Here is a 26,187-nt window from a genome sequence, read left to right on the forward strand (position 1 = left end):
GCACAGCCTGGCAAGGGGCTTGTCCCGCGAGTTTCCCCAAGTGTTCCCACGTTCCCTCTTGCCCCTCCCTCGCCCTCCCAGGACACCAGTCTCTGACTGGCCCAGTCCCACCTCAGAGTTCAGAGGCCTCAAGTCCAAGGACAGAACTGCAAGAGTATGGACACGAAACACCGAACAAATTGGGGGTGGGCCGGTGGCCAGTGCGGTGGGAGAGATGCTCCAGGGCCATTTTCTGACTTCTCAGCATCCAGGGTCTGGGCTCTGAGCAGCTGAGGGCACTGGGGTCTCTGGGGCAGCTGAGTGCTGGGAAGCACTTCACCCCCCTTTCTCCCCAGGGTTGTGGAGGAACACAGGCACAGGGGTAGGGCTGTGGGGCAGCAATATAGAGCTCAAGGGGAGGCCGGAGAGCAGACGGCAGTTTCATTAAAGCAAAGTTATAGCTGCCTCTAGAGCCTGTGGGAGGGGCCTCCGGGAAAGGGGTGGGGACCAGAGCGTCCGGTAAGGAGCACAGCGCACTCATAATGTACTCCTCTGACCATGTAACCCTCCCCCCCCCCCCCCCCCCCCCCCCCCGCCCCTGGCACGCTGCAGCTGGGGACCCGAGTTTGTGCTTGATCAGGGCTTCGGAGGAGGTTGGCGGCAGAGGCGCTGGGGGCGGGGGGCTGTCCTGGAGGCCGCTGCCTCTGGGGTCCTCTGCGCAGCCCCCGCCCCTTAGTCTCTGGGGTGCCAGCAGGTGGCGCGGCCCCTTCCCCCGCCCTTCCCGGCCCCCGGGGCTGGGATCCTCAGACGTGAGTCTGCATCCTCCGCTGCAGGGGTCGGCTGGGGTCAGAGTTTTGGGAGGAGGACTGGGAGTGGTGGGAGGAGGAGGCGGAGGCCTTGCTGGCCTTGTCGAACTGCACGTAGCCGTCCTGCTTGCCGCTGCTGCTGACGCTGCTGTCACACTGCGTGTCCAGGAAGGAGCTGCTGTCGCTGAGAGAGCCTCTCTGGAACTCCCGCTCGCAGAGCTCGATGGACGAGCTGCCCATGCCCAGCACGAACCTCTGCCCGTAGTCGTACAGGCGGCCCTGGCCGCTCAGGGTGCTGTAGATGTTGGTGAAGGACATGCCTGTGGGCACTCGCTGCTTGCCTGCGGGACGCAGGTCCGGCTGGCAGCTGCTTAGCGAGATGGTGGGCGTCGAGTGGTGCTCTTTGAAGGTGTTGACGCTGTAGTAGCCGTTGGTGGGGTCCTGGGAGGGGGCCAGAGCGAGAGCGGCGTCACTGGGTGGGCAGTGGCCGTGAGGGGGGCTTTCTGGGCTGAGCCAGTCCTCTTTTACACAGGAAGGGCTGAAGGAGACACAGGAGGAAGGGGACAGCTGGGGACATGGGGGGGGGGGTGTTGCTGGAAGGAGCAGCCTGGTGCCCGAGGGGAGGGGGCTGGAAGGTGTTCAGGGGCCAACAGGGAGGCTAGACCCCAAAGGGATGCAACCCGTGGCTCTCTCCCCTGGCTATGTGTCACTATGTCAGGGCAGTGCAAAGCCATTTGAGAACCAGACTCTGTTTCTTGTTTTTGTCCAGAGCATGGATTTAAAATTTTTTGTTTGTGAGGAAGCTGTAGGAGAGAACAGTGGGACCCCAGCGTTAACTCTCTTGCCTCCTTGGGCAGATGAGTGTCTTGGCTTAGGCACCTGTCCCCACGGTGACCTCTGGCCTCTCTCGGTTTCCTGTCATTGTTTGTCTGGATCTGAGGCTTGGGCATCGGAGGAGCTCCGAAGACCGGCTTCCACAGCTGGGACTTCTAACCTGCCACTATTCTTACCTTCAGGTTCTGAAACTCCTTCTCCTCCTCTTTGAGGACCTCCAGCTGCTTCAGTACTGAGTCTTGTTGGAATTCACCCCGGTCCATCTACAACCCAGAAACGGCCGCTCAGTGGATTGGAGGTGGGCTAAACGTTTGCTTCCCCCAAGGAAAAGATAGAGAAATGAACGCAAAAGAGGCTGGTCATCTCTGCCTCCCCCTCCCCACCTCCTCTGGCTGCCTGGCCCATGGAAGGCAGGTAAAGGAGGCAGGAGGAGACTCCAGATGTTGTCATTGTTCCCGAAGCCCCGTCTTGAGAGACAGAGAGAGACAGGCAGGAGGGGTAGGGGTAGGGGTGGGGGCAGAGTGGGGGAGGGGAGGTTTGCTAAGACCACACTTTCTTTCCTTGGGCTAGAGCATCTCACTTGGATGATTCCATTCAATCCATGGAGCATGTATTGAATTGTGGGCCAGGCGTACGCAGATTGAGGTGCATGAAGATATAGGTGTACGCATCAGGGAGCTGGATCTGTAGATAATTATAGGACCTCGACTGCTGGGCACTGAAGGCTTAATGAAGGTTTTTGGAAAGAATCACAATGCATAACTACCTGTGAGATTCTGGCAACAGGGGCCACACCTGTTATTCATAGCAATGACTTGAATGTCCTAAGGGTTATCTTCTTAGCAGAGGCCAAAGAACCTAGGGGCAAGGGTCACTTCCTGCTTCTCTTTGGGTCCCCAGCACACCCGGTACAGCGCCTTGTATATCGTGGTCATTGACCAGAATGCTTTTGGAACGGAATCATAGGCAATCATCTTTATTTGTCATGCCTAGCGCAGTGCCCAGTATATGGTAGGGCCGTCACAAATGTCCTGTTTCTGTTGGATGGATGAATGAAATGGCATAGCTCTAAATGACTGAAAATTAAAATAACAGACTGAAGGTGGAGAATGAAGCATGCTTGGCACACAGTGGGTACATGAATCTGAATAACCACAGTGATGCTTATTTTGTGGCACACAGATGCCTCCCCGGCATCCCTTCTGCACGTGACATGATCTAGGACAGGCTCCCACCCACTCTCTGAGCTGGGACGTTTCTTGTTCCTTGTGACTCACTTTCTTGGTCTCTTTCTGGAGCCTCATGAATCAACCAGAGGGCTTCCATACTGTTTCATTCCAGCCAGTGCTCTGGTTCTGCCTGGATTAGAGTTCTTTCCTCCCAGATTCAACTTCTAAGCCTGCCCCCCCATCAGGCTTAGAAGAGCCATACAGGGGCCTGGGGGTAGAGGGAGTCGGGGAACTAAGGTCTCCCCAACGGGAGGCTTAGGGACAAAGCCCTCAGCAGGTCCCTCCCCCTCCACCCCACCCAACCACACACACCCTCTTAAGTGACTGCAGAGCAACCCGCACTCTTTTAGAGACAGTCTGAGGCAACCAGAAGTGAAGGGAATTTAAGGCCCTGTTTGGGATGGAGGACAGGCCAGGGTCCTTCCACACCAGCCTTGATGAAACCCATCTACGGAGACCCCCGTCCCTTCCCAGATCTAGGCTCCGGTTTCCACTCTTGTGACATCAGGCGTCAGGCACTGTGTTAGGCCTGGAGGAAAGAGACATGCAAAGACTTGGGAACGTGCCCTTGGTGGAACTCCGAGAAAACTGGGGGGCTGACACGTAAGCAGAACGATGCACTATAAAAGAGGAGCAGGCAAAGTGTTGGGGGGAGAGCAGGAAGTGCGTGGCTCTTCCTGCAGGGGGAGGGCAAGGACAGACAATTATGGAGGAGGTGACATTTGAGCTGATTCTCATAGGAGAGTGTGAAATTCAACAGACAAAACCAACAGGCAGAGGGAAGAGCCTGTGGAAAGCCTCCAAGGTAAAAAAAGACTCAAAGGCCAGGAACTGCAACGTTTTGGAATGTCTGGAGGGCTGGGTGTGTTTCGTAGGAAGATGGGGCTGGAAAGGCCAGCAGCCACCTCTTGATGAAGGAAGGGCCTGCTGACATGCTTGGTGGTCGGACTTTATCTAGTCGACACGGGGAGCCACCGAAGGATTTTAAGCAGGCTAGTAACAGGATCCGATTTGCATTCTAGAAGGACCCTTTTTGGTGGACTCTGGAGGGTGGGCTGAATCAGGTGGTAAAAAAAATAAATAAATAAGGTGGTGAGACCACTAAGCCGTTGTAGTAGTCCAGGGAGCCACGATGAGGCCCTAGTAGGGAAGTGATGGTGGGATAGAGGCAAGGGCACATATTTGAGACAGTTTTTTGAGGTGCAGTTGAAAGGACCTGAGAATGAGAATTAGAAAGAAAAAGACCAATGAGGAAAATGTCTGTTCGATTCAATAATGTCGGTGAGCATCTACCAGGAACTGTGAGGCTCTGAGACACAGGGACGAACAGGCAGCTCGCTCACCGTCTAGTGGAGACAGATAAAGGAAGGGGTGATTTCAGAGCTACACACCATGGCTCACGTTTCTTGAGCACTTAACTGTGTTCCTTGGGCTCCAAGCTCTTTCTGCGTTTACCCATTCAGCTGTCACCACCTCCCTGTGCTCTATGACTTTCATCCCCACTTCACAGATGAGGAGACTGAGGCACAGAGAAGTCCATGCTCTCCACGCCCTTGCCTGCTGCTGCTACTCCAAGGTATTTTAACCATGACATAGTATGCACTAGAGTTTTTTAGCATGGCTTTCCAGATTCCTGCTCGTATAACTGGGTGGATTACCGTCTATCAACGGGAATCAGGAAGAGGAGGGGCAGGCTTAGGTTTGCTGGAAAAGTTATGAGTTTGCTTCTGGTAAGCAGTCTAGTTTCCGAAGAGGAACCTATGTTTCTTGCAGACTTTTTGGGGGGAAGGGGTGGGGGAGGGGCAGGGCATGTACCAAATATCTATAATATTCATGTGTGTATAGAATTATGTATAGAATACATATGTATTCTATGCTGCGCCTGGGTGGCTCAGTTGGTTGAGTGTCTGATTTCGGCTCAGGTCATGATCTCACGGTCCGTGAGTTTGAGCCCCGTGTCGGACTCTGTACTAACAGCTCAGAGCCTGGAGTCGGCTTCGGATTCTGTGTCTCCTACTCTCTCTGCCCCTCCCCTGCTCATGCTCTGTCTCTCTCTGTCTCAAAAATAAATAAAAACATTTAAAAAATTAAAAAAAAGAATTATGTATTATGCAACAACAACGTTATGGCAATTTATGCATATGTCTTGTCTCTCTACCGAATAGGTTCTTTGAAAGCTGGGACTACATCTTCGAGTCTCCCAGAACACCAAGTGCAATGTAATAGACGGACAACTCATTGTTGGCTGAGAGTAGGTGTCTGACCTATTATGGGGGGGGGGGAGGGTACATCTTGACTGATGCGCTACTTCTGGAGAGCATCCAGGCGACCAAGAAGCCTCTGGAACCAGGACCTTCAGGGCATCGAGATCGGGGTGGGGTGGGGATAAGATGGCGTTCTCACCATCAGCTGCTTGATGGTAGGGTGTTCCTCAGCCTCCCGACCAGACGCAGGCTCTTTGTGGACAATCTCCACTCGGATGTCATTCTTGGCTGACACAACCCCTTTGAGATCTGGACGTAAAATAGGCAAGGACAGATGACAGGTTCAGTCCTCATCCTCAGGTGTTAGGGCCTGAGATGTCGAGCCCCTGCCACCCCCGCCACCCCCAGGGCTTACCCTTCAGTCCCTGAACTCAGTGGCTTCAGGCTCCCCGCACCGCCCCCCCCCCCCCCCCCCCCCAAGTAGAACACCCGTGTGGATGTGCTGTGGGCTGTTGGGGCCTCAGCTCTCTTCCTCTGTTGGCCCTACTGCATGCGTTTCGGCCTCTCGCTGCTGTTGTCCTGGCTTCAGATGCCATCCACATCCATTTGCTTTACAGAGCTAGGTGCTTTTTATCCCTCTCAATTCTCACCTTCTTCTAGAAGTCTTCTCTGGCCTACTCTACCAGGCTCTGATCTCTCCATGTAGAGAGTCACAAATCTTACTGGTAGAAAGGACCTCAAGGTCCTGGGGCCAACCCCCCTTGCCCAAAGCGGAAACATCACATGGACCACATGGGGTGGTTCAGTTCCTGTGTCAGTGTTTTCACAGTGGAGGTGTTAACGCCTTCTAGAGGGGGCAGCCCATTAATCCTCTGGAGAGCTCTGTCAGAAAATTCTTGCTAAAACATTCTCCCCTGTAATTTCCACTGAGAAGGGGGTGAGGGAGCTTCTAGGACCACCTCACTGGGGGAAGTCAAGAGGGCCAAGGCTGCGGAATTTGCAGTGGAGGAAACCTCGTGGGGGACATCCAGCTTTCTTCTAGTACATGAGAGCTGCCGAGCGGTGGAGGGAGTAGGCTTACTCTGATTATTCATTTTGTGCCTTAGAATCATAGAACGTTAGAGCCAGGGAGGCCATAAATGTCACACCATGCTATCCCTTGCTGTTAGACACGAGGAAACTGAGGCCTAGAGTAATGGTGGCTTGCCCAAGCTCACATGGCGGAAAAAGGTAGGGCTAGAAGACCATGTCTCCACTGTTTTCCTCCACTCAGCCATCCCGTCTGACGCTTCCACGCGTGTGTCTGTCGCACGAAACATCAGAGCTACGGCCGGGGTGAAACTCCAGGCACACGTGATTCTTCAAGAGTGCACCCGTGCCAGAATTTTATTGCTAGTGACTACAGACCTTTAAAAGTCTTCACAAAGGGATTCCTCGAATGCTTCTCCGCACCCGCCCCCCCAACCCCATGTGTAGGTGACCTGCCTTTCTGGTTAGACTAGCAGAAGTCGGAGGGGACAAAGATCAAACCACCTCTCCCCCTCCCCGCCCTCCCAGATTTCTCTGCCTCCTATGCAGCCGCACGCGTTCCATCCAAAGTGCTGGCTGACTGCCTTGTCAGAGTTCCAGTTCGGTCCAGTTCCGCATCAGCTGAGAGCCCACTATGTGCCAGACAATACACACAGCACTGCACGTACAGAGGTGCAAACAAAGACCCCATCCCTGCCCCAGCAGCTCACAGCACCGTTAGGGCCCCCTGCTTGTTGCACTCCTGCTTACTTGCTCTCCGGGGCAGTCTAAGCCTGGCCTTTTTCTCTGTCCCCCTCCCTGAGATCCCGGGGGTCCCTCCCGTACTTCTCTGGGAGCGCGCACAGCAGAAGGCCACGATGGTTGCCATAAGGACGAGGAAGGCCACGCCGGCTCCTACGGCCACCCCGATGATGACGGCCATCGGCACAGACTCTGTGGGAGAGAAGCGGGCAGGGCTGATGGGAAATCCAGGGAAACCAACTCCCCGCGGGGGCCTTGGCCAAGGTCTTGGACCACTGCGCTCAGGCCCTCCTGGGCAGTGCGTCGCGGGCCTGGGCGGGCATAGGCCGAGTCCAACAGGGGTCAGCTCCAGCGGGACTCAGGGTGGAGGAGGGGTGGGAGGATAGGGGGAGGGCAGGAGCAGGGGCGGGTGGGGAGGGAGGCAAGCAGACACGGGGAGGGGCGGGGCGGGGCGGGCTACCCGGAGATGAGAAGCAAGGCTGGGTACTCTTTAGCTCCCCTCTGTACTAAACCAGGAATACTCTGTCGGGCAGTGGCTGCAGGGGCCTGCTGGGCATCAGGGTAGTAGCCGCCAGAGGCCCAAGTCTGAGGTGCTGGGGTGGAGGGGGTTGGGGGGTGCATGGGATCGCATCTCCCCCCTCCCACCTCTTTAAGGAGAAACTATCCTTTTCCTGGAACCTCCCCACCCCCCAGTCCTCTTGGGCCAGTGCTCTGGGCATCTAGGCAGCCCTCCGGGAGAGAAGCCTCCAGCTAGGCAAGCCCTCACTCCCTGCTGAGTTTCTTTCGCAGTCTAGCTCCCTAGCCCAGTAGAGATGCAGAAGGGGAGGGGCAGGTATGGGGGGAGGGGTGTTCCAGAGAGCCCTGGTCCTTCTGTGGCTGCATATGGGCTGGAGCACGGGATTTGGAGCCCTGAAGAGTTCCACTGGGGATAGAATTAGAAAATGCGGGGGCAGGGAGACCTTACAGCCTGCTGAGTCCAAGCCTCCCATTTGTAGATGGAAACACTGAGGTCCAGAGAAGTCACTTGACTTGGTCAAGGACACACAGCTACAGTAGAGCCAGGGCAAATCCAGGCTTCCTCTTGCTCCCTACCTAGCTCTGTCTGCTGTATCACACAGCATCCTCTAAAGTTCACGTGCTTGGTACAGCCCAGACTCCATCACTTCTTCTGAGAAACTTACTTCACCTCTCTTTTCTCTAAAATGGGATAATTATAGTACCCAACTCAGGGGGGTTGTTATGGGGTTTAGATGAGTGAATGCAGGGGCGCCTGGGTGGCTCAGTCAGTTAAGTGGCCAACTTCAGCTCAGGTCATGATCCTGTGGTCCGCGAGTTCGAGCCCTGCATCGGGCTCTGAGCTGACAGCTGAGCCTGGAGCCTGCTTTGGATTCTGTGTTTCCCTCTCTCTCTGCCCCTCCCTTACTCTCGCTCTGTCTCTGTCTCTCTCTCAAGAAATAAATAAACATTAGATGAGTGAATGCAGGTAAAGTCCTTGGAACTGAGCCTGGCTCCAGGTCTATTCAAGTATTTTCTCCTGTTTCTGTATGGGAAGAAATGTAACAGGTCAGAACCTTAGATGAGAAGAAAAGTCCTTTTAGAGCCTCCCTGTCCCCTAACCTGTCCCACATCGTCAGTGTGGATGACTGCAGGACGTCTAGGGATTTGTCTTGGGCTGGGGGTTAGCCTCTCATTGCTGTTGTTTGCTTTAAAGCAAGGAAGAGAGGAAGAAGCCCTCAAGCTCCGGTCTCTGGATGCAGCTGGGGGGCGGTGGCGGGTGTCTTCCCCCCAGGGGGAGAGGTGCCTGGGGATGACAGTATTGGTGATGATGCTGGTACTCTCCTTCCACCCCAGGGTTATGCACAGTAGTGCACCCATCACCTGCCTCTTGGTGGCCAAGATCACTGTTAGAGTGACAGGGGAGGGGACAGGAGAAGGTGGATGTGGAGAACACTCAGGGATGAAAAATGGGAAGTGTTTGGGTTGGGCTCAACACTCAGAAGTGGAAGAGGGGACCAGAGCTCAGTAGAACTCAGACCCATGAGCTTGCTCTGGGCAAATAAGATGATTCTATCTCCAGGTTTTAATTCTTTTAGGAAAGGAAAGCTCATTGGTTTTGTACTTTTGACTTTTATTAATTTGCGTTTGATTTAGTTCCTCCTCGATTCCTAGTGAGTCTCCTTGGAAAAACTGGAGTCTTGTCTCAGACGAGCTCAGAGCCAAAGGATGACCATGAAAAGTTCCTTAAGCTCTCCATACCTCAATATTCTCCCATAAAACTAGAGAACCAGGCAATGAATGGTATCTAAGGTGACTTTTGACTCTGGCATCCTGTGAGGCCACCTTTCCTCGACTTGTTAACAGCTGGGAAGGCACCGACTTATCTGGAGAACTGTTCCTGAGTGGGCAGGCAGGGGCAGAGAGAGAGAGAGAGAGAGAGAGAGAGAGAGAGTCTGCTGGGAACAGGGGGGCCACCAGGGTGGCATTCCCTGTGCAACCCGCTTGTGTATTTTCTCCTTGCCTGGCTCCCTGAGGTCTGCTCTAGGCCACCTGTGCAGGTTTTACTTCTCGGATGTCCCCTGGAGAGGGCCTGGAGGGAGGGGTGGCCTGCTCAGCCTCTCCTCCTTCCAAGGAGGGGGACTGGACTCTGCCATGAAGGAAGGTGTCAGGGACTGCAGATGAGTGTGAACAGACACAGGTGAGATGGAGACAGGAAGGCGGCACCACCTCCAGCGCTGGGAGTGGCTCTGAGGGGTGACAGGGAGAATACAGCAGGAGCTCTACTGTGCTGCCTGGGAGTTGGCTTGTGCCAGGGTTGATGCTCTTAAAGGGGCATGTCTGCCCAAAGGGGAGGGTGTGGGGGGCTCACAAGGAGTCTGATGAAGGAACTGGCAGGGCCTAGCTCCTTCAGGGTCCATGTGGCAGAGGATCCCCCACATCTTCCTTATGGTCTTTGTCGGGCCCCGTGGCGTCTGGCTTGCAATGCCCTGATTCTCCTTTTGGGTTCCCGCTTGGACAGTCGGGGCAGTGGTCCTCCTGTGGGGTCCCAAGACAGAGCCACTGACTCCTGGGAGCCTGATGACCGCTTTGCTGCTGGGAGCCTAGAGAGGGAGGCACTGCCCAGCAGCCTCAGCAGGGTGGGTGCGATGACAATTCCATGGGGAGCTGTGTTGGGGAAGGGGGGCAGAGGCAGCTGAGCAGAAAGCATGGATTAGCATGGATTATGCAGCCAAGGTGCTGGGAGGCCCTGGCATCCTGGGAAGCACGGCCAAGCTGGTGATGATGTTGAGAAGCAGGAAGAGTCAGGGAGAGCCTGGACACAGAGGGAGGCCAGGCCTGGGGGCGAGCTGACCCGAGAGGGGAGGAGTGGGGCTTCCAAGAAGAGAAGGGATGGGAGGGACAGAGGGGGAGGAGCAAGAACCAATGTCCTGGGCTGCGAGGAGCCTTTGGGCTCTAGTGGCAGTGACAGAGGGGGCAGGTCTCTGGAGTCCGTGGACCCAAGCTGGCTGGGAACCCCTCTCCCTGCTCTGGCTGCACTAAAGCCTGGAAGCGGGGGGAGGGCAGAGAAGTTAGTGGCCTGCACAGGCCTCCCTCCCCCTTTTAGGGTCCCTCCCCCACTAGCCCAGAGGTCCCTTCCTCCCCGCCCAGGGAGCTCTCATGTCTCCTTCCGTACCTGCTTCCAGCCCGGCTCCCGACTTCATTTCCGAACCTGTTTGGAAATAAAGCAAGCGTCCACAGCCAGGGCCTGGCTGGCCAGGGTGGGGTGGGACTGGGGCCGGCCGTCTGGTGGGGATTGGGATGAGGGGCTCCCTCCTCTCTCACGGTTCCGGGACCATCCCACAGACCCAAGCTAACTGAACTGAACTTGGAGTTCTTTCAGACTGACTTACAAGAGACTCCAGAGTGGGGGAGGGACCAGAGAGAGAAGTTAAGCTTGGGAGGGTGGGAGTGTCTGGAGAGGTTGGGGTTTGAACACTAAGGGGAGGGCATGGAGGTGGGGGCACTGAGGGGAAGACATGGAGGGCAAGCAAGGGGGGGCGCTGGGAGGGTTTAGGATGATGTGTAGATGATAGTATGCAAATTATGTGCAAAGCATTATGCAAAGCAGCACCTATTAGTGAAGAGGTGTAGGGAGACATTGATCCACAGGGTAGTGCTGAGGTCCAAAGGGTCCAGCTGAGACCACCTGCTGGGCCCAGAAACTCTTGCCGGGGCCTGACAGCCTGTGGGTGAGCCTTCATCTTGGAGGAGTCAGACACCGCCAGGGCCGAGGACCCTGGACCGTCCTGTCTGCCACAGACCGAGTCCCCTGGCAAAGGGGCAAGATGTGCCGCCCGTCCCAGGACCAGCCGTCCGCTGAGCTTCTGGGAACCGCGCTGCCGCGCCCCTCTGAGGCTCCCACCCTCTGGTCCACATGAGACCTTAGAGCAGACACTGGAGTACTCAGCATCTCCCTGACCAGGAGCTGGGCAGTCTGTACATGGGGCCACAGTGGGGTGAGCCTTGTTCCTCCCCCTTCTCCTCCTCCCTCTCACGCACCCAGCAGGTCTGAGCCCTCCTGCCCAGCGCTGCCCTCTGACGGGGTGGGGGGGGAGCCCTTCAGAGCACAGTGGTGTGTATGTTTCCTATGTTCCTGGAGGAAGTGCAGGTGATCTGAACCTGACCCCCCAAGTTCCGGGGACTGGGGCAGCTCCAGTGCTGCCCCTCAGCCTAGCATGTGTACTTTGGGGGACTTTCAGGTGACCGGACTGGCTTGTCATCTTAACAGGCTAGGCCAGGCTCCCCAACACATCGCTTCCGGTATATCCCCGCAGGGACAGTCCTCAGTGGATCACACACCCCTAAGAGCACTAGGGAAATGCCAAGTGCACAGAAGCCAGGGCCCTTAGAAGCTGCTGGAAGGCTGATCATGGCAGTCAATTTGGCTTGCTCTGTGGTCGGTCACCTATCCCTGAAATGTTGCCCTGAAGAACCATCATCCTCAGCAGCTTTCTCCCCGTCTCCTTTCCTGGTGTGGGATAATGGCTTTGTCTTGGGGGACCTGGACCAAAGAGGGCCCCTTCGGTGACCTGACCAAGGCCGTGTAGCACATTAGGAAGAGCGCTGTGACTTGTCCTTGGGCTCAATCTGCCTGTAGCCTTAGCTGGGCTCTGTCCCCTCAGGACCCCGGAAGACCTCGCCTGGGGCCCTGCCCTAGGTGGGGAGGGGATCTGCTGGTCCCATCACCCCCTGGTGGCCCTGGAGGCTCCTACCTTGTTCCTTGAGCCGGATGATCTCCGTGTCAGAGCCGAAGCTGTTCCAGGCGGTGCAGTTGTAGATGGTCTGGAAGTCAGCCCGAACGATGTTGCTGATGGTCAGGGTGGAGATGACCCCCTCCTCGGTGCTGACCGTCTCCACCGTGTAGCGCCCCGACGTCCCGGACTCCAGCACGTTCTCCTTCCAGGACCAGGCCTGTCCAAGTTGCTCAGTTAGGAGAAGATGCCTACCAGAGCCACCATGCTGCCTCCTAGACGGTATTTCCATCGTCTTAAGGGAAGCCTTAAGTGGGTCTGCACTGGGACATTTTCCAGGCAAACAAGGAACGCTGTGACAGCGATTGGAGCCCTCCCTCGGCTGGCCTGTGCGGGTACCCCTGACCCTGTGCTGCCCTGGCAGGTAGAGGCAGAAAACCAGCCCCAGAGTGACTGAGCCTCATCTTGTGAGAAGGTGGTGGTCAGTGCAGGCAAATGCTTGGAGGCCCTGGGGAGCCAACAGTGCTTTCTCATGCTTGGGGTGGGTGACATTTTGGACTGGATCATTCGTGGTTGTGGGGGCTGTCCCACACACTGAGGGAAGTTTGGCACTATCCCTGGCTTCCACCCACTCGATGCTGGTGGCCCCCTTCCAATTGTGACAAACAAAAATGTCTTCAGACAATGGTAAATGTCCCCCGGGGTGGAGGGGGGGGAGCAAGATTGTCCCAGTTGAGAACCACTGGCCAAGAGTCAGAGCTCTATGAAGAGAGAGATCAAGAGTGAGTCGACTATTCTGCAATGGGCATGTGTTGCAGTTATCATTTAAAAATTTTAAACACGTTTATTTATTTATTTTGAAAGAGAGAGAGCATGTGGGAGAATGGGGGGAAGGGCAGAGAGGGAGAGAGAGAGAATCCCAAGCAGGCTTCACCCTGCCAGCACAGAGCCTGATGCGGGGCTCGATCTCACAGAGAGTCGAAACCAAGAGTCGCGCGCTTAATTGACTGAGCCACCCAGGTTCCCCTCATTTTAAAATATTAAAGAGTGAAGCGAAAGGGGAGGTGTAGGTATCATTTCTATGGGTAAATTCTTGCAATTTTTGTGTGAATTTTTGGATGGTGAGTGAATTGAATGCCTGAGAAAGTATGTAACAGCAATAATACTCTGATAATAATCGGAGTTTACAGAATGACATCTTTAGCTTTAAAGCCTCAGCAGCCCAGCCTCTGGCAGTCACAGGCACCTGTTGTTCAGTGCGCGTCCCCTACGCCCTCCCTGGCACCACCGCACTGTGGGAGGGTCGAACAGCCCTGTGGAGCTGACCCTGGAGCAGTCTTCTGTGTCCTGATAGAATAGATGTCTGTCCTAGGCAATGGGGATTTACTAAAAATAGTATCTGACTCCCAGGAATGCTGGAAAATGCTCATCTTTGTTTTCGTGCCTGGGCTCGCACCAGTTTCCGATGAACTCGGGTGAAGACCCTTGCTTTTGCAAACGCAAACACCCAGCAGGGCCAAAGTGTGAACTCTTCAGGCTGCCTTAGCTGCACTGTGGGCGTGAGTTTTGAGGAAGGGAGGGGAAATGGAATGATACTTTTAGAGGCGAAACCTTGATAAGTGGGGTAGGGCTCTCCGTGGGCATTAGGGCAGTGGAGGCCAACATAGAAAGACTCTAGGGCATGCAGAAAGGGAGTCTGCGGACTATAAACCATACTCTTTAAGATTTTGCCAAAGTTTGCCTTGAACCCAGGAAAGGGAAGAAATCACCTGGCTTTTTTTTTTAAGGTTCTTTTTTTTTTAATGTTTATTTATTTTTGACAGAGAGAGACAGAGCATGTGCAGGGGAGGGGCAGAGAGAGAGGGAGACACAGAATTCAAAGCAAGCTCCAGGCTCTGAGCTGTCAGCACAGAGCCCGATGCGGGGCTCGAACTCACAGACCTCAAGATCATGACCTGAGCCGAAGTCGGACGCTCAACTGACTGAGCCACCCAGGCGCCCCTCACCTGGCATTTCTTTCAGCCAACCTCGCTTTCCCCTCTGCTCCCAGCATGCAGATTTTGCTTGGAAGCATTACTGTTAGGGCACAGCTGGACAGCAGAGTTAAATGCACTTGCAGATGAACCCTGGGATCACCTTGTCTTCGTGATGCCTTTCCAAGAGACACAAGGCAGGTATACTTTCCCCCACAGAGGACAGGAAGCTTGGAGGTTGTGCACTGACTGGCCCCAGTGGTTACAAGCTGCGGGCTGAGGTGACCTGCCAGGTTGCTGGCTGTGCTGGCAGAACCCCAAACCCTCCCCTCCCGGCCCCAGGGCACTTACAATTCGGTCGGGGGGCGGCGTGCTCCGGATAAAGCACTTGATCTGACCCTTCTCCCCGTGGAGGGCATGCTGGGTCTGGGTGCTGGAGATGATGGGGGGTCCTGTGGGGGAGACAGCATCACATCAGGGATTCAGGAAAGGCAGGTTCCCTGGCTGGACCCTTCTTGGGGTTGTTCAGAAGTTGATCCATTAATTCAAGTATTCAGCAAACATTTACCGAAGGCCTGTATGTGTAAGGTAAAGTGCAAGGCAGGAGACTCGAAGATAAATTAAGCGTTCAGTCATAAACCTCTCAAGGGATGACGAGTGAACGCTTCTAAGTCAGAATGCCCAGAAGACATAAATAACTGTAATAAAAGATGGTGAGTGTTTGTACCATGGAGCAGTACGGATGAAGTGCTGACCGACTTCAGAGGAGAGAGAATAGTTCTGCCTGGCGGATGGTGGGGAAAGCTTTATGAAGGAGGTGGGAAACTGAGAAGGGAGAAGGGGAAGTGTCCGGGAGGAAAGCCACTAAGTAATGCTGGCTCTAATGTCACCTCCGCCTTACCCAGGGGTTTCCATTTTCAAGCCATTTTCCCCCACGGCCAGGAGAGGGTGCTCTTGCCTAACAAACCAGGAGTCCTCGCAAGGTTGGGCAAGCCCGGGAGGAAGAGAAATAAATGGTGGGATGTTGTTCCTCTACCAAGGGGAGATCACATTGGGGATCACCAATGGCCGGACATGTTCACAGCTCTCATCTCTTAGGTGTCTTAGGAGAGCCCGTGGTTCATTGCTTTGCCTGCTTCCACTTACACACCAGGTGAGACCACGCTCCAAAGCTGATCCTGACATCCCATCTAGTGTGGCGGGGGGAGGAAGGGAGAGAGAGACAGAGAGAGGGTAATAATGTTTGTCGATGTCTCCAGGAGTACCTGCCTTATCCACCTCATCCCACAGCCTAGACAGTCCACCTGGAACCTGAAATCTAAGAGTGCTTCCCGTCCAGTTCTGCCTTTTATCTAACCTAAGTCTTTCCTACAGGACGCCCACCCGGCAGGGAGAAGGGGAGGGAGGAGAGGCTAATTCAGCCATTTGTTCAGCTAACTTCCTGGCTGGACTGGGCGGTTGAACAAGGGGTGTAGGGATGGAGACCTTCATGCTCCTTTCCCAATCCCCGGGGCAAAGGTTGGAGCTCTGGTGGCAGAAAAGCGAGGAAAAAGAGCTGGAACAAGGGATCTGGAGGACAGGCAAATTTATGCTGGGAACAAAACAAAAATCGCGCAAACATAATTGCTGTTTATTAGCCACCTTAATTAAAACAGATTTGCATTTCTATGAGTACCTCTCAGCCAACGGGTTTGGGGGGGGGGGCTACTGGGAGACACTCAGGTGACTGCTACTGAGTTCAGGATGGCTAACAGCTGGGACCCTCCAGATAAGGGCTTCCACCCCGGGGTGCCTCTGAATGTGGGTGGGCCTAGTTTCTCTCTGGATATTTATGCTCCAAGAAGTCCTTGGCCAAAAAGGCAGGAGGGCTGGATGTTTTAGGAACTTGGAGGGCACTTTGTTTCGCTGTTAGCTGAAAGTAATGATACCACAAAACTGTTTCCCTTCACCTCCCAGGAGCTAGGAGTTCTCCGGGGGTGGTCCTCAGGCATTCTAAAAGCCATCAGGCAAATGCGTGTGTTTAAGGGCTTTTTAGAGGAAAAAAGAAATCAGAACAAAGGTAGATGGGGTTGGGCAATCAAAGCACTGCGGGAGTGTGGTTTATCTCCCCTTGCCCATAGATCCCGGGTTGGAGCCAAACCAGTTGAGACATGTGCCAGTTTGCTCCCCAAAGGGCAACCAACGGGACGCAGTCGCCCACCAGCCGGGATCTGCTGTGATGAGAACCCCATCTCGTTTTGGATCCTTTCATACCGTCCTGTCTCTTGAGCCCAGTGCAGGCCCCTTTCCAAAAGGCTCCGCCATCCCTGCACCTGTTCTCTAGACAGTTCCTCTCCTGTGCCCGGCTGGCAGGCTCTTCCCCCTGGGCCACTTAATCCATCCCCGGGCATCAGGGCAAGATGACCTTAGTTTGGCAGAAACAAACGAACGACTTCCTTGCTTCACTCTGACCCCTTGGGCGTTTCTCTTCCTGGAGACCTGGGGGAGCTGGTGCCACGACTGGAGGCGGAGGAGGGGGTGTAAACATGATCCCTGGCAGGTGCAGATTAAACCCTGGGTAGGAGCCAGGGCACAGGCTGGGGTGCCCCTTCCAAGAGAAATGTCCCTCCAATGTGTGTGTCCCCCTCGCCTCCCTCACCAGGAAACCACTTTGAATCCCTATTAAGAAATGCCTGAATGTGTAAAGTGGCAATGGGATGTCAGTCCCTCCTTTAGCCACCGTTTTCCCCGGAAACGAGGATGTTCCTTGAACAGCTTCAGGCGTGGGGACCCTGGAGGCCACGTGGGAGTCTGAAGGCCCCCAGCCCGGTGGCCGCAGTCATGGGCAGGGCAGCGGGGGAAGCTGCTGATTTCACCAGGGCCTGGTGCCGGAGCTGAGTGTCAGACTCCAGAGCAACAGGAAAAGGCTGCAGCCTGTGTTGCCATGGATATACGGAGGCGCGCGATCAGATGCTGTTATTTTTAGCCCTGCAGCGCCAATTTATTGGTGGCGTCCTGGGGACACAGAGGAAGGCAGGAAGACTCCTGAGTCAGGGTTCTGCCCAGGACAGGCGGCCTGTGAGTGTCCCCGGGGTCTGAGCAGATTCACCCTCCCTCTGGGGCTGCCCTGGCTCTTGGGGAGGAGGAGAGGAAAAGAAATCGATGGAGCGGGTCTGGCTAATGAAGAAGTCAGAAGGGGATGGCTGTGGAGGCACCAGGCCGGTTTCAGTTTGCCAGAGAAGGGGGAGAGTAGATGAGGCTGCCTGCGGGCAGCTTCCTGGATCGAGATGAAGCCGACGGGGCAGATTTCTAGAACATGACTCAGCCCCTCCTCAGGACCCCCATCTGGGGACAGGACCCAGAGGCCCTGTACGTGTGGGTCTGGGGCTCAGAGCCCCAGGGCTTTGACCTGAGGCATGAGGCAGACTACGGGGGCGAGGGGGCTTGAAAAGGGAAACCAAAAGCCCGGTGGAGAGAGGAAGTTTGGAAACACCAGAGGGACTTGGCCTTAGCTTTTCTCGCTCTCTCAAACCGGCAGCTTTGGTTCCCCACCACGGCCCAAGCACGTATCGTGACAGGGACATCGGATTTCCATCTACCATGGCCCAAGCACGTATCGTGACAGGGACGTTGGATTTCCATCTTGGTGCTACAGACTTCTTGGGTTTGACCCAGCTTCTCTGTGACCTTCTGCATCCCACCATCTGAGCCTGGTTCGACGCGCTGTCCCCTAAATGTGTCATTTAACAGTCATCTAGTAACCCGAACTGTGTTCTTGGAGAGATATGAAAACGCTCTCCTGCTGTAATGGTTTTATCATGTGTAATAAGACACGTTCTGTGCCTTCAGGAGGACCCCCTGAATGCTTGGTCTTGTGGAAATTGTGGCAGGTCTCTCTGCTTGAGCAGCTCTAATGCAATGGGAAGGCGCCAACCAGGAGTCACGGAGATGCTCCCTTAAATGCCCTGAAGGGCCAAGGTCAAGGTCAAGGGTAGACACGGGATCTAAATTGACTGTCTAGTGACCCTCTGACCCTCTCTGCCTGGCCAGGATAAAATTCATTAGCTACCACTGTTAGGGCTGGGACCCCTTAGGAGTAACAAAGAAGGAGGAAGGTGACCCATCTAGCCAGGTCCTTCCTCCTCTCAGGGCTGGGCTTAGACACAGGCTCGAAGAGGTGGACAGAATTGCTATGGATCCAGGGTTGGAGGTGGGAGCAAGGTCCAGAACCAGCGACAGCCCCTCTGAGGCAATGCCCGGGACCAAGATGCCTTGGGTCCCTCTCTGCTCCCTCCCACCTCCCCCCAGCATGAGTGAGGGTCTTACCATTGACTGTCAGGGTCACCTCTCGCTCTCCAGCTCCCACCCGGGGCACCACAGCTCTGCACACATATTTCCCAGCATCCTCTTGACGGACGGTTTTGAGGGTCAGTGTCTTTTCATTGCTCAGGACCTAGGAGAATTGGGGGAGGATCAGATACAGAAAACAGAGCCTGACTCTCTCTGTGTCCCAGAACCTGAAGAACCTGAAGGCCTGTGTCCCAGGCCTGCTGGACGTGACAACGGTCTCCAGCACCTCAGTAAGAACCAGGGGCGGGGTAGGAGGCAGGGTGGCCACTGAGCTGTCCAGAGGAGGTCCACAGCACAGATGCCACAGTGTCTAAGGGCCAGGCACATGGGGGGAGGGGTGAGTGTGGAAGGGGGAGGGGCACCTCCTGGCTGGGGTCCTGAGGCTTTCTCACACAGGCAGGGCTCCCCACCAGCCGGTACCGGGCTGGTCCCACTGAACTTGTTTGGGGGTGCCTGCACCTGTCTTTTCTGAGGCATTTTCAGTATCCTTTTGAGATAGAATTTGGGGTGACCCAAAGACTTTGGCATTAGCTAGCTCTGAGTTCGAATCTTGACCTTGGCAGTGACCACCTGGGTGGCTTTCGGGAGTTGCATATCTGCTCTGCTGAGCTTTCCTTATTTCTGCAGTGGGGGGCAGTCGTGCTCATGGGGTGGTGCAGTGCCGGCACGTACTAGGCTGCACAGAGGTTGGTTTCTATCTGCCTCTCCCTTTACTTCCCTCCCCAAGGCTCTCGCTGGTCCTCCTGAGGGGAGGGACGTCTGATAAACATACACACACTAAAGAACACATATATTTTAAAAGAGGAACACAAGAAGAAAGCAGCATTTAACTCAAAAGCTGAAGGATTACTTAACTATTTGGGGGAAGTTGAAAAGCCTTTCTAGAGACTTTTACTCCCAGCATTATTGGTGGCCGCCAGCTTTTTTTTTTTTAAGTTTATTTATTTGTGGGGGGAGGGGCAGAGAGAGGGGGACAGAGAGAGAGAATCCCAGGCAGGCTGGACACCATCAGTGCGGAGCCTGATTCGGGGCTTGAACTCATGAACCGTGAGATCACGACCTGAGCCAAAATCAAGAGTCAGATGCTCAATTGACTAAGCCACCCAGGCGCCCCCACTTGCTTTTTCTTTCTTTTTTTTAGTAGAGTTTGTGATAGGGCAAAACTGTAATGGTTCAATGTGTTTAGGGTTGAAGGGTTCATGTGGGTACTGGGGTCCCTCTCCTCTTTTTTTTTAAATTATTTTTCTTTATTTTTGAGAGGCAGAAAGAGACAGAGCGCAAGTGGGGGAGGGCAAAGAGAGAGGGAGACACAGAATCCGAAGCAGGCTCCAGGCTTTGAGCTGTCCGCACAAAGACGGATGGAGGGCCCCAAACTCACAAGCCGTGGGATCATGACCTGAGCCGAAGTCGGACGCTCAACCGACTGATCCACCCAGGTGCCCCATCCCTCTCCTCTTTCTGGGGCTCTTCTCCCTTCAGCTCACTCTGGAGGCTGATGCCCCCAATGTAAGAGTGTGAGGGGCCCCAGAAGGCAGTTCCCATGGTCAAAGGCCCTGTGGGGTCTGAGTTGAGGACTTACCACACCAGAGCCCCGCTTCATCCAGACGATGGTCAAGGATGGGTTGCCTGTCCAGGCACAGCTGAAGACAGCATCAGAGCCCAGATCCACGAGCAGCGATTGGGGCTCCGTGGTCATCCTGGGCCCAACTGTGAAGGGAGGAAGGGGGAGACAGGGTTCTTGATGGGTTGGGAGCTTGAGGAGAGGGGTCCCAGAGAGGGACACCGGAAGTAAGAGACCCCTGTCCTCCAGCCTGGCCTCCCTTGGGCCCACTCACTGGCAGCAACAGCCCTATTTCTGCCACGATTTGCCTCCAGGGCTCTCCCATCTCCTGGCCTTTGTCCTGGTTCTGGGAAGTCCTCTCCACCCCTCCCCCTACCCCAGCCCCAGTGCACAGGCAGAGGGGACTTCCTCCTGCCCCAGAAATCCTGGGCATTAGGATCTTTACGTGTCTGCCTTCAGGGCAATTGCCCACCTCCTCCATGCTTCAGTTCTGTGCCCTGGAGTTGAGTTACCCTGTGCACAGGGTCCCAGAGCCCAGGTCCCAGAGCCCTCCCAGGGTCCTCCAAGGGGCTCTGAGATAAGGAGTACAAGGTAGAGGAAGCCAGGCCTCTCCCTGTATTCTCCGCTCCCCCGGGCCCTCAGGTTATCCTCTGTTCCAGCCCTGCCCAGCTTCTTTCTAACCCCTGGGAAGTAGCTGGGCCTGGTCCAGTTTCCCATGCCCCTGCTAAGGGTTGGTGAGCGTTAATGGAAGCTCCTCTCTGGTTCCCCAGCGCAGAACACCTGTAACCAGAGCCTTCTGCAGACCAAGCCTTGGTCCCCAGAGTGGGTGCAATGGTGGAATTGTAGGCGCAGTGAAGGGAGGGTGTGCAGGGAGCCGCTTAGCTGCTTTGGAGGAGCAGAAGAGTGTGAAATCCAGGGTCAGGAGACCGGAATTAGTCCCTTGACGTAAAAAGGGAGTAATAGCACTTTCTGTTAGGGCCACTGGGGCAAGGGGAGGGGTCAGATATAAGAAAGTTTGTCAAAGTGCCTTGAAAATCAGAAAGTGTAGTAGATGAGCTAACGCTTATTGCCGTGAACACATCCGGCCTGCCCGTCAGTGATGGGCTGGTTCACCGGGGTCCCTCCCAGGCCATTGGAAGGGATGTGTCCTCGGGTCTCCAAAGGGAGGGAGCAGATTCCCAAGGAGCCTGGCCTGAGTTCTCCTTTTGCCACTTGCTCACTGAGTGACTTTGGGCCTCTTTCCCCTCATCTGAGTGACGGGAATAATAATCCTTCCTCCCTGGGTTACTACGAGGGTCAAGGTAAACCCAAAACAGCACACGAGGAAGCTTTTCTTAAAGCAGGGAGCGCTGTGAGCTTGTGAGGTGTTGTTATGTTGTGTGCGTTGAGTCCAGCAACGGTCCCTCTGGCCCTGAGCAGAGATACCCCAGGGCCGGCTGGCCTGGGGAAACCCCCAGCAGCTGCACTCACAGTAGACGTCCACCGTGCGGCTGATGTTGGTGCTGCCCAGGGCGTTGGTCACCTCACAGGAGACAGGCTCTGAGAAGTACGTGTAGTCCACAGCTGTCCGGTACACTTCTCCGGATGCTTCCTTGATGATCTGGCCCCTCTTGGCCCACCTGCAATACAGGCCCTGCATGCGGCTGTGGACCTCCAGTGGCCAGGGTGTTCCTCCCACCCAGGGGCATCTCTCTGGGAGCTGGAAACCCCGATCCCTCAGGAAAGTGAGTCACGCATGGGGCAGGCTCCCCTAGGGGTCCCGTGGAATCTCCACGGAGGGATACGTGACAAGCAGGTTGTTCTGGAGGGAGGGGGGTGGACTACTCAGTGGGCCAGCCCGGCTGGCTGGCTAGGAAATGGATAACCGCCCCCCCTTGGTCCCCCAACAGCTTGGCCATCCCGCCCTGAGCTCTACTGAGGGTGCTGTCTTATTGAGATCCATGCTGGAAAGGCCGAGGTCTAATGTCATGTGCCCATACATGCATGCACACCTGCACCCACGCACACACCTGCACCCCCCCCATGCACATGCGTGCACACACACACACGCACATGCATGCACACACACATACAGAGAAATTTGATTTCCAGACAAGGTGAGGAGTTGTGGGAGGGGTATCAGCCAGGGGTCCCGATGGCCCTTCCTTGCACTCAGCCAGCTCGCTACCTCTCCTGCCTCGACCCCTGTCCCTAGGGTAGGTCCCCTCATTGTGCCCTCTCTCCCCTCCCATGGCGGGCACTTGCTCTTTTTCCTGCCCAGTCTCTACACTCCCACCCTGGCTTCGCTCCCCAGGGCCTTGGCTCCTTCAAGTTTGGTCAGACAGGTGGGAAGAGGGCTGTGCGGACATCTGTCATCTGTCATCGGCCAATCGGTCCCACCAAGGGGAGAGACTGAAAAGCCCTGTGCTTGACTTGGTCCAGGCCCTGGGGCGGTGATCTCTGCACTGGACCAGTGACTGGGCAGCTAAGGCAGTGCTAGGAGCCCCCAGGTGTGTGTGTGTGTGTGTGTGTGTGTGTGTGTGTGTGAGGGTGGGCCTTTCTTTACAGATCTCCAGGGAGAGAGTTCAATAGCTTCCTCTGGTTTAACCTCATTGTGGACAACACTTACTTTAAAAAAATTTTTTTTAACGTTTATTCATTTTTGAAAGACAGAGAGTGAGCTGGGGAGGAGCAGAGAGACGGGGTGACAGAATCCGAAGCAGGGTCCAGGCTCCAAGCTGTCAGCACAGAGCCGGACGCGGGGCTTGAACTCACTGACTGCCGAGATCATGACCTGAGCTGAAGTTGGATTCTTAACCGACTGAGCCACCCAGGCGCCCCGACAACAGTTACTTTTTAAATCACAGAACCTCCAACCAGGCTCCTCCTATTCCAAGCCTATTTTGGGGGGTGTTTTTCTTTGTTACCCCAGGATTGTGACTCCCGGTACCCACAGCCTCCCTGCCTTCTTCACCTGCCCCTTCTCGTGTTCCTGGAGCCTTTCCCAGCACCACAGAGAACCATCTCTTGCCTTCTCTCCCCCGGCTTCATGCTCAGTCCAGCCCGGCCAGCCCCGAGAGATGGCCACGTCTTGGCATCGCATAAGGCGCCCAGGCTGGCACCATGTGGTTATTATCGTGAGTTAATATCACATAATTATTAAGAACATGATTAATAATAACAATTATAGTTTAACAACAGAGCGAACCATAGCTCCCCGAGAGCTTAAGGAGCTTCCCAACAAACTATTATGAGTTATTCATGAATCATTTCAATTTCTAACTTTAATTTAATGACCAGACTTCACAGTCAGGCACAGCCCCTGCCTGAGGCAGATGAATTCAGTCCCAGGCACACGGTTGGGGATCTACATCCAACCACTGGCTCCTTCGGCCTTGCTGAATGAAGGAAGCGTGGGGTCAGGTGGTGGGAGGCTGAGGGGGGCTGCAGCTGGCCAGACCTGGAGGAGGGGAGCGTGAGCTTCTCCTGCTCTCCCAGGCCTGCCTCTGGCAGGGGGTAGGGAAGCTAGGGCCCAGGCCAGCTGGTTTCACAGGGCCATTGTCTTCTGTCATTGGAGTTCCTGGAGAAGATGGGGCTTTCTCCTCTTCTCTGGGGCCTTTCATGGTGTAAGTCACAGAGGGAGAAAGCTCCACCTGCTTAGCCCTGAGAAGCTTAGAACTGCTGGGACTCCCATAGGCCTGGAGCCCAGCAGGATGGCTGGGGGACCGAGCTTTCTTGTTCCCAGCTGTGCTGTGCTGTGGGAGCCTGCCCCCCTATGCAGCGGCTACCCTTAGCCCCCTAAGGCCTGGCCCTACCTCAGTGGCAGAATGGGGCGCAGGAGGATTTCCTAGACTCTCCTGTCCCAGGGTTGCGGGCAGGAGCTGGCTGTGGAGGCTGGGCCCTTCGCAGCCCCACACCAAGGCCTTTTGGGGACACCCCAGGGGTCTCCTCCTAATCCTGCTCAGTCTTTTTCCTCCTTTCCTCTATATTCCCCTCCCACACCAATAAAACCCTCTGTAGGGATTTCTTCCAGAAGCTCAGACCACTCCTTCAAGCAGTTGGCCACAGGGTCAGGGGTGATCCAGGAGCAAACCCGCAGCTCTCCGTCCTCCCCTTTCCTCTCTCTCCTTTGGCTTTGCTTTCTCCTCCTCCTCCTTTCAGTTGGATCCTGTGCACTCCCCCTCCACCCCACCTCTGCCTCCACTGTTGTCTCCACCGCCTCCCTGAGCCCCTCTGAGAAGGAGTCAGATTAAGCCTTTCCCAATCAATGTCTAATTTGGCCGGAGTAAATGTAAGAGGATTAATTATTTATATCACAGAATCAGGAGGCCTGGCTGTCACAGCCGACAGGCTGTCCTTAAGTAGCCCTGCGTTTTACGTTGGGTGGTGGTCCCCCCTCCCTGGTACCTGTGGGGGGCGTGGGGGGCATGGGAGAGCCTGGAGGACAACACCGAGAAGCAGGTGGGAAGCCACACTTCATGGTGAACTCGGGCCTGTTCTGCCCGCCTCGGGCTCCTGGTCCTGGGGGGCAGCTGCACCTGTTCCCATGCCCACCCGTGTCCCCTTTCTGGGTGCGGGGGTGGAGGGAAGCTCTACTTTCTGAGATCACAGCCTCTTCGTGGAACAGGAGGAAGCAATCAAGATGAATGGAAGTAAAGAAACACAGATCCCTGCAGTCTTGTCAAAGTCAGTTGGGGAAAATCGATGTACTTATGTGAGGAGATTTGTTTAAGGCTTTGCCTCTTGGATCCCAGCACCACATCTAGAAGGACCATCTGCCGGCTGGGCGAGCCCTCTCTCAGGGGGTGGAGCCAGCGTGGGTGGGTGCAGGGCGGGGCTGCCCCCTCCTTTCTCCTCCTCTCCCTTCTCTCCTGAATTTTCCTAGAGGCCAGAGGGGTTCCCTAAAAGTCTCTGGAGTCCCGAAGGGAGCGTGGTCCACACTGAAGTGTTTTCAGGGCCTTTGGCTAATCAGAGGGCCGTGAGGGGGAGTGAACATTTGCAGGGAGGTCTGTCCCTCCCTGCACCACACAGCTGCCCCTCTGTAACCAGGGGCTGACCTGTGACCAGGGACCTGGAGGCCAAGAGAACCTACATGCTCTGTGCTTGTTTGTTTATCTGTTGACTTTTTAGTTAAAAAAAAAAAAACACCCAAAACATTGTGGGGCACCTGGGCGGCTCAGTCAGCAAAGCCTCTGACTCTTGGTTTTGGCTCAGTTCATGATCTTGCGGTTTGTGAGTTCAAGCCTCCGGTTGGGCTCTAAGCTGCCGGCTGCTGGGAAGCCTGCTTGGGATTCTCTCTCTCCCTTCTCTCTCTCTGCCCTTCCCCTGCTCATGCTTTCTCTCTCAATAAACAAAAATGACAACAAAACTACAACACACACACACACGCACACACACAAAACCACTTTGAAATTGTAGAAAAGTTGCAAAAGTAGACCAATTAAGTGCCATATTCCCTTCACTTAGATTCACTAGTTGTTAATATCTTGTCATATTTCTTTATGATGGATGATCTCTCCATACGGAGATTTGAACCTTATCATCCACATCACTGGTGTTCTGCCTTTGGAGAGTGGTGCCCCTGACAATCAGGCCCAGCAGCCTGGTTTCTTGGGTGTTTGCTCACCCTGTTCTGGTCAGAGGGCAGGGGTGGAGTGGGGGACATCGCTGGGTCCTAGGGCACAGCCTTGCCCTCTGCCCAGCCCTTCATAACCTGGCAGATGACCCAGAGCCTGGCCGCGAAGAGAAATGGAAGTTGTATGCTCTGGTCTCCTAGGTCCAATAGGCATTCTTGGGATGGCTATGAGGGTGAATGTGGGATGTGTCTGCTTGGGTGCCTGTGGGGGTCAAGGGCTGCCCAGGGGAATGGGCATTTGCGGGCCCTAGTGTTGAGGGATTGCAGGAAGACAGCTGGAGCAGACAGCAGAGAGAAGCTGACCCTGTAGAGAGGAGCCCAGGCATCGCAGGTGCAGGGTAGAAGCCCAGAGAAAGGGCATCTCTTTGGGTCTTTGTTTTGCATCTGAAGACAGATGCCGGATCTCAGCCAAACCAGACCTGCCCTCCAGACCTCCAGGGCCGCACAGTCTCGGGGATCCTTCTCCTGCCTCTAGCCCAGTGAATGGTTAAATTGGACAGGACAGATGGGCTCCAGCCTCTCTTAAAATATCCTCAAGGATAAAGTCTCCATGCCTTTCCTGGTTTTTGGTTCCAGTGTCGTTTAATTATCTGCACTGCAGGGAGCTCCTCCTTGCTTCCAACCTGAATCTCTAGCTGCCTCTTTGGCCCATTTCCTCTT

At 55.1% G+C, this 26,187-nt stretch overlaps 1 protein-coding gene and 1 long non-coding RNA gene across 3 annotated transcripts in view; one reads left to right on the top strand and one right to left on the bottom strand.

The window, feature by feature from the left end:
• Positions 1 to 604: 604 nt before the first annotated feature.
• The window catches only part of KIRREL3 (kirre like nephrin family adhesion molecule 3), a 549,921-nt gene continuing 524,338 nt past the window's right edge, over positions 605 to 26,187 (bottom strand). Inside the window, exons 8-17 of one of the 2 annotated variants that reach the window (XM_047823797.1) lie at positions 21,384 to 21,532; positions 19,932 to 20,059; positions 18,329 to 18,455; positions 14,375 to 14,475; positions 12,072 to 12,270; positions 10,493 to 10,528; positions 6,907 to 7,014; positions 5,252 to 5,361; positions 1,796 to 1,882; positions 605 to 1,226 (exon numbers count right to left, since the gene is read on the bottom strand). In XM_047823797.1, coding sequence (XP_047679753.1) covers positions 783 to 1,226; positions 1,796 to 1,882; positions 5,252 to 5,361; positions 6,907 to 7,014; positions 10,493 to 10,528; positions 12,072 to 12,270; positions 14,375 to 14,475; positions 18,329 to 18,455; positions 19,932 to 20,059; positions 21,384 to 21,532 — 1,489 coding nt within the window. In that variant the 3' untranslated portion in view covers positions 605 to 782. The remainder of the gene's footprint in view (positions 1,227 to 1,795; positions 1,883 to 5,251; positions 5,362 to 6,906; positions 7,015 to 10,492; positions 10,529 to 12,071; positions 12,271 to 14,374; positions 14,476 to 18,328; positions 18,456 to 19,931; positions 20,060 to 21,383; positions 21,533 to 26,187) is intronic. The other variant, XM_047823798.1, reaches the window with a different exon arrangement.
• LOC125146881 (uncharacterized) lies at positions 1,057 to 5,113 on the top strand. The gene is made up of 4 exons (XR_007144911.1): positions 1,057 to 1,194; positions 1,802 to 1,917; positions 4,359 to 4,424; positions 5,014 to 5,113. It is a non-coding gene; the product is annotated as an uncharacterized LOC125146881 (long non-coding RNA).

This window comes from Prionailurus viverrinus, chromosome D1 (genome assembly GCF_022837055.1).
Source record: "Prionailurus viverrinus isolate Anna chromosome D1, UM_Priviv_1.0, whole genome shotgun sequence".
Classification (NCBI taxonomy): Eukaryota; Metazoa; Chordata; class Mammalia; order Carnivora; family Felidae; genus Prionailurus; species Prionailurus viverrinus.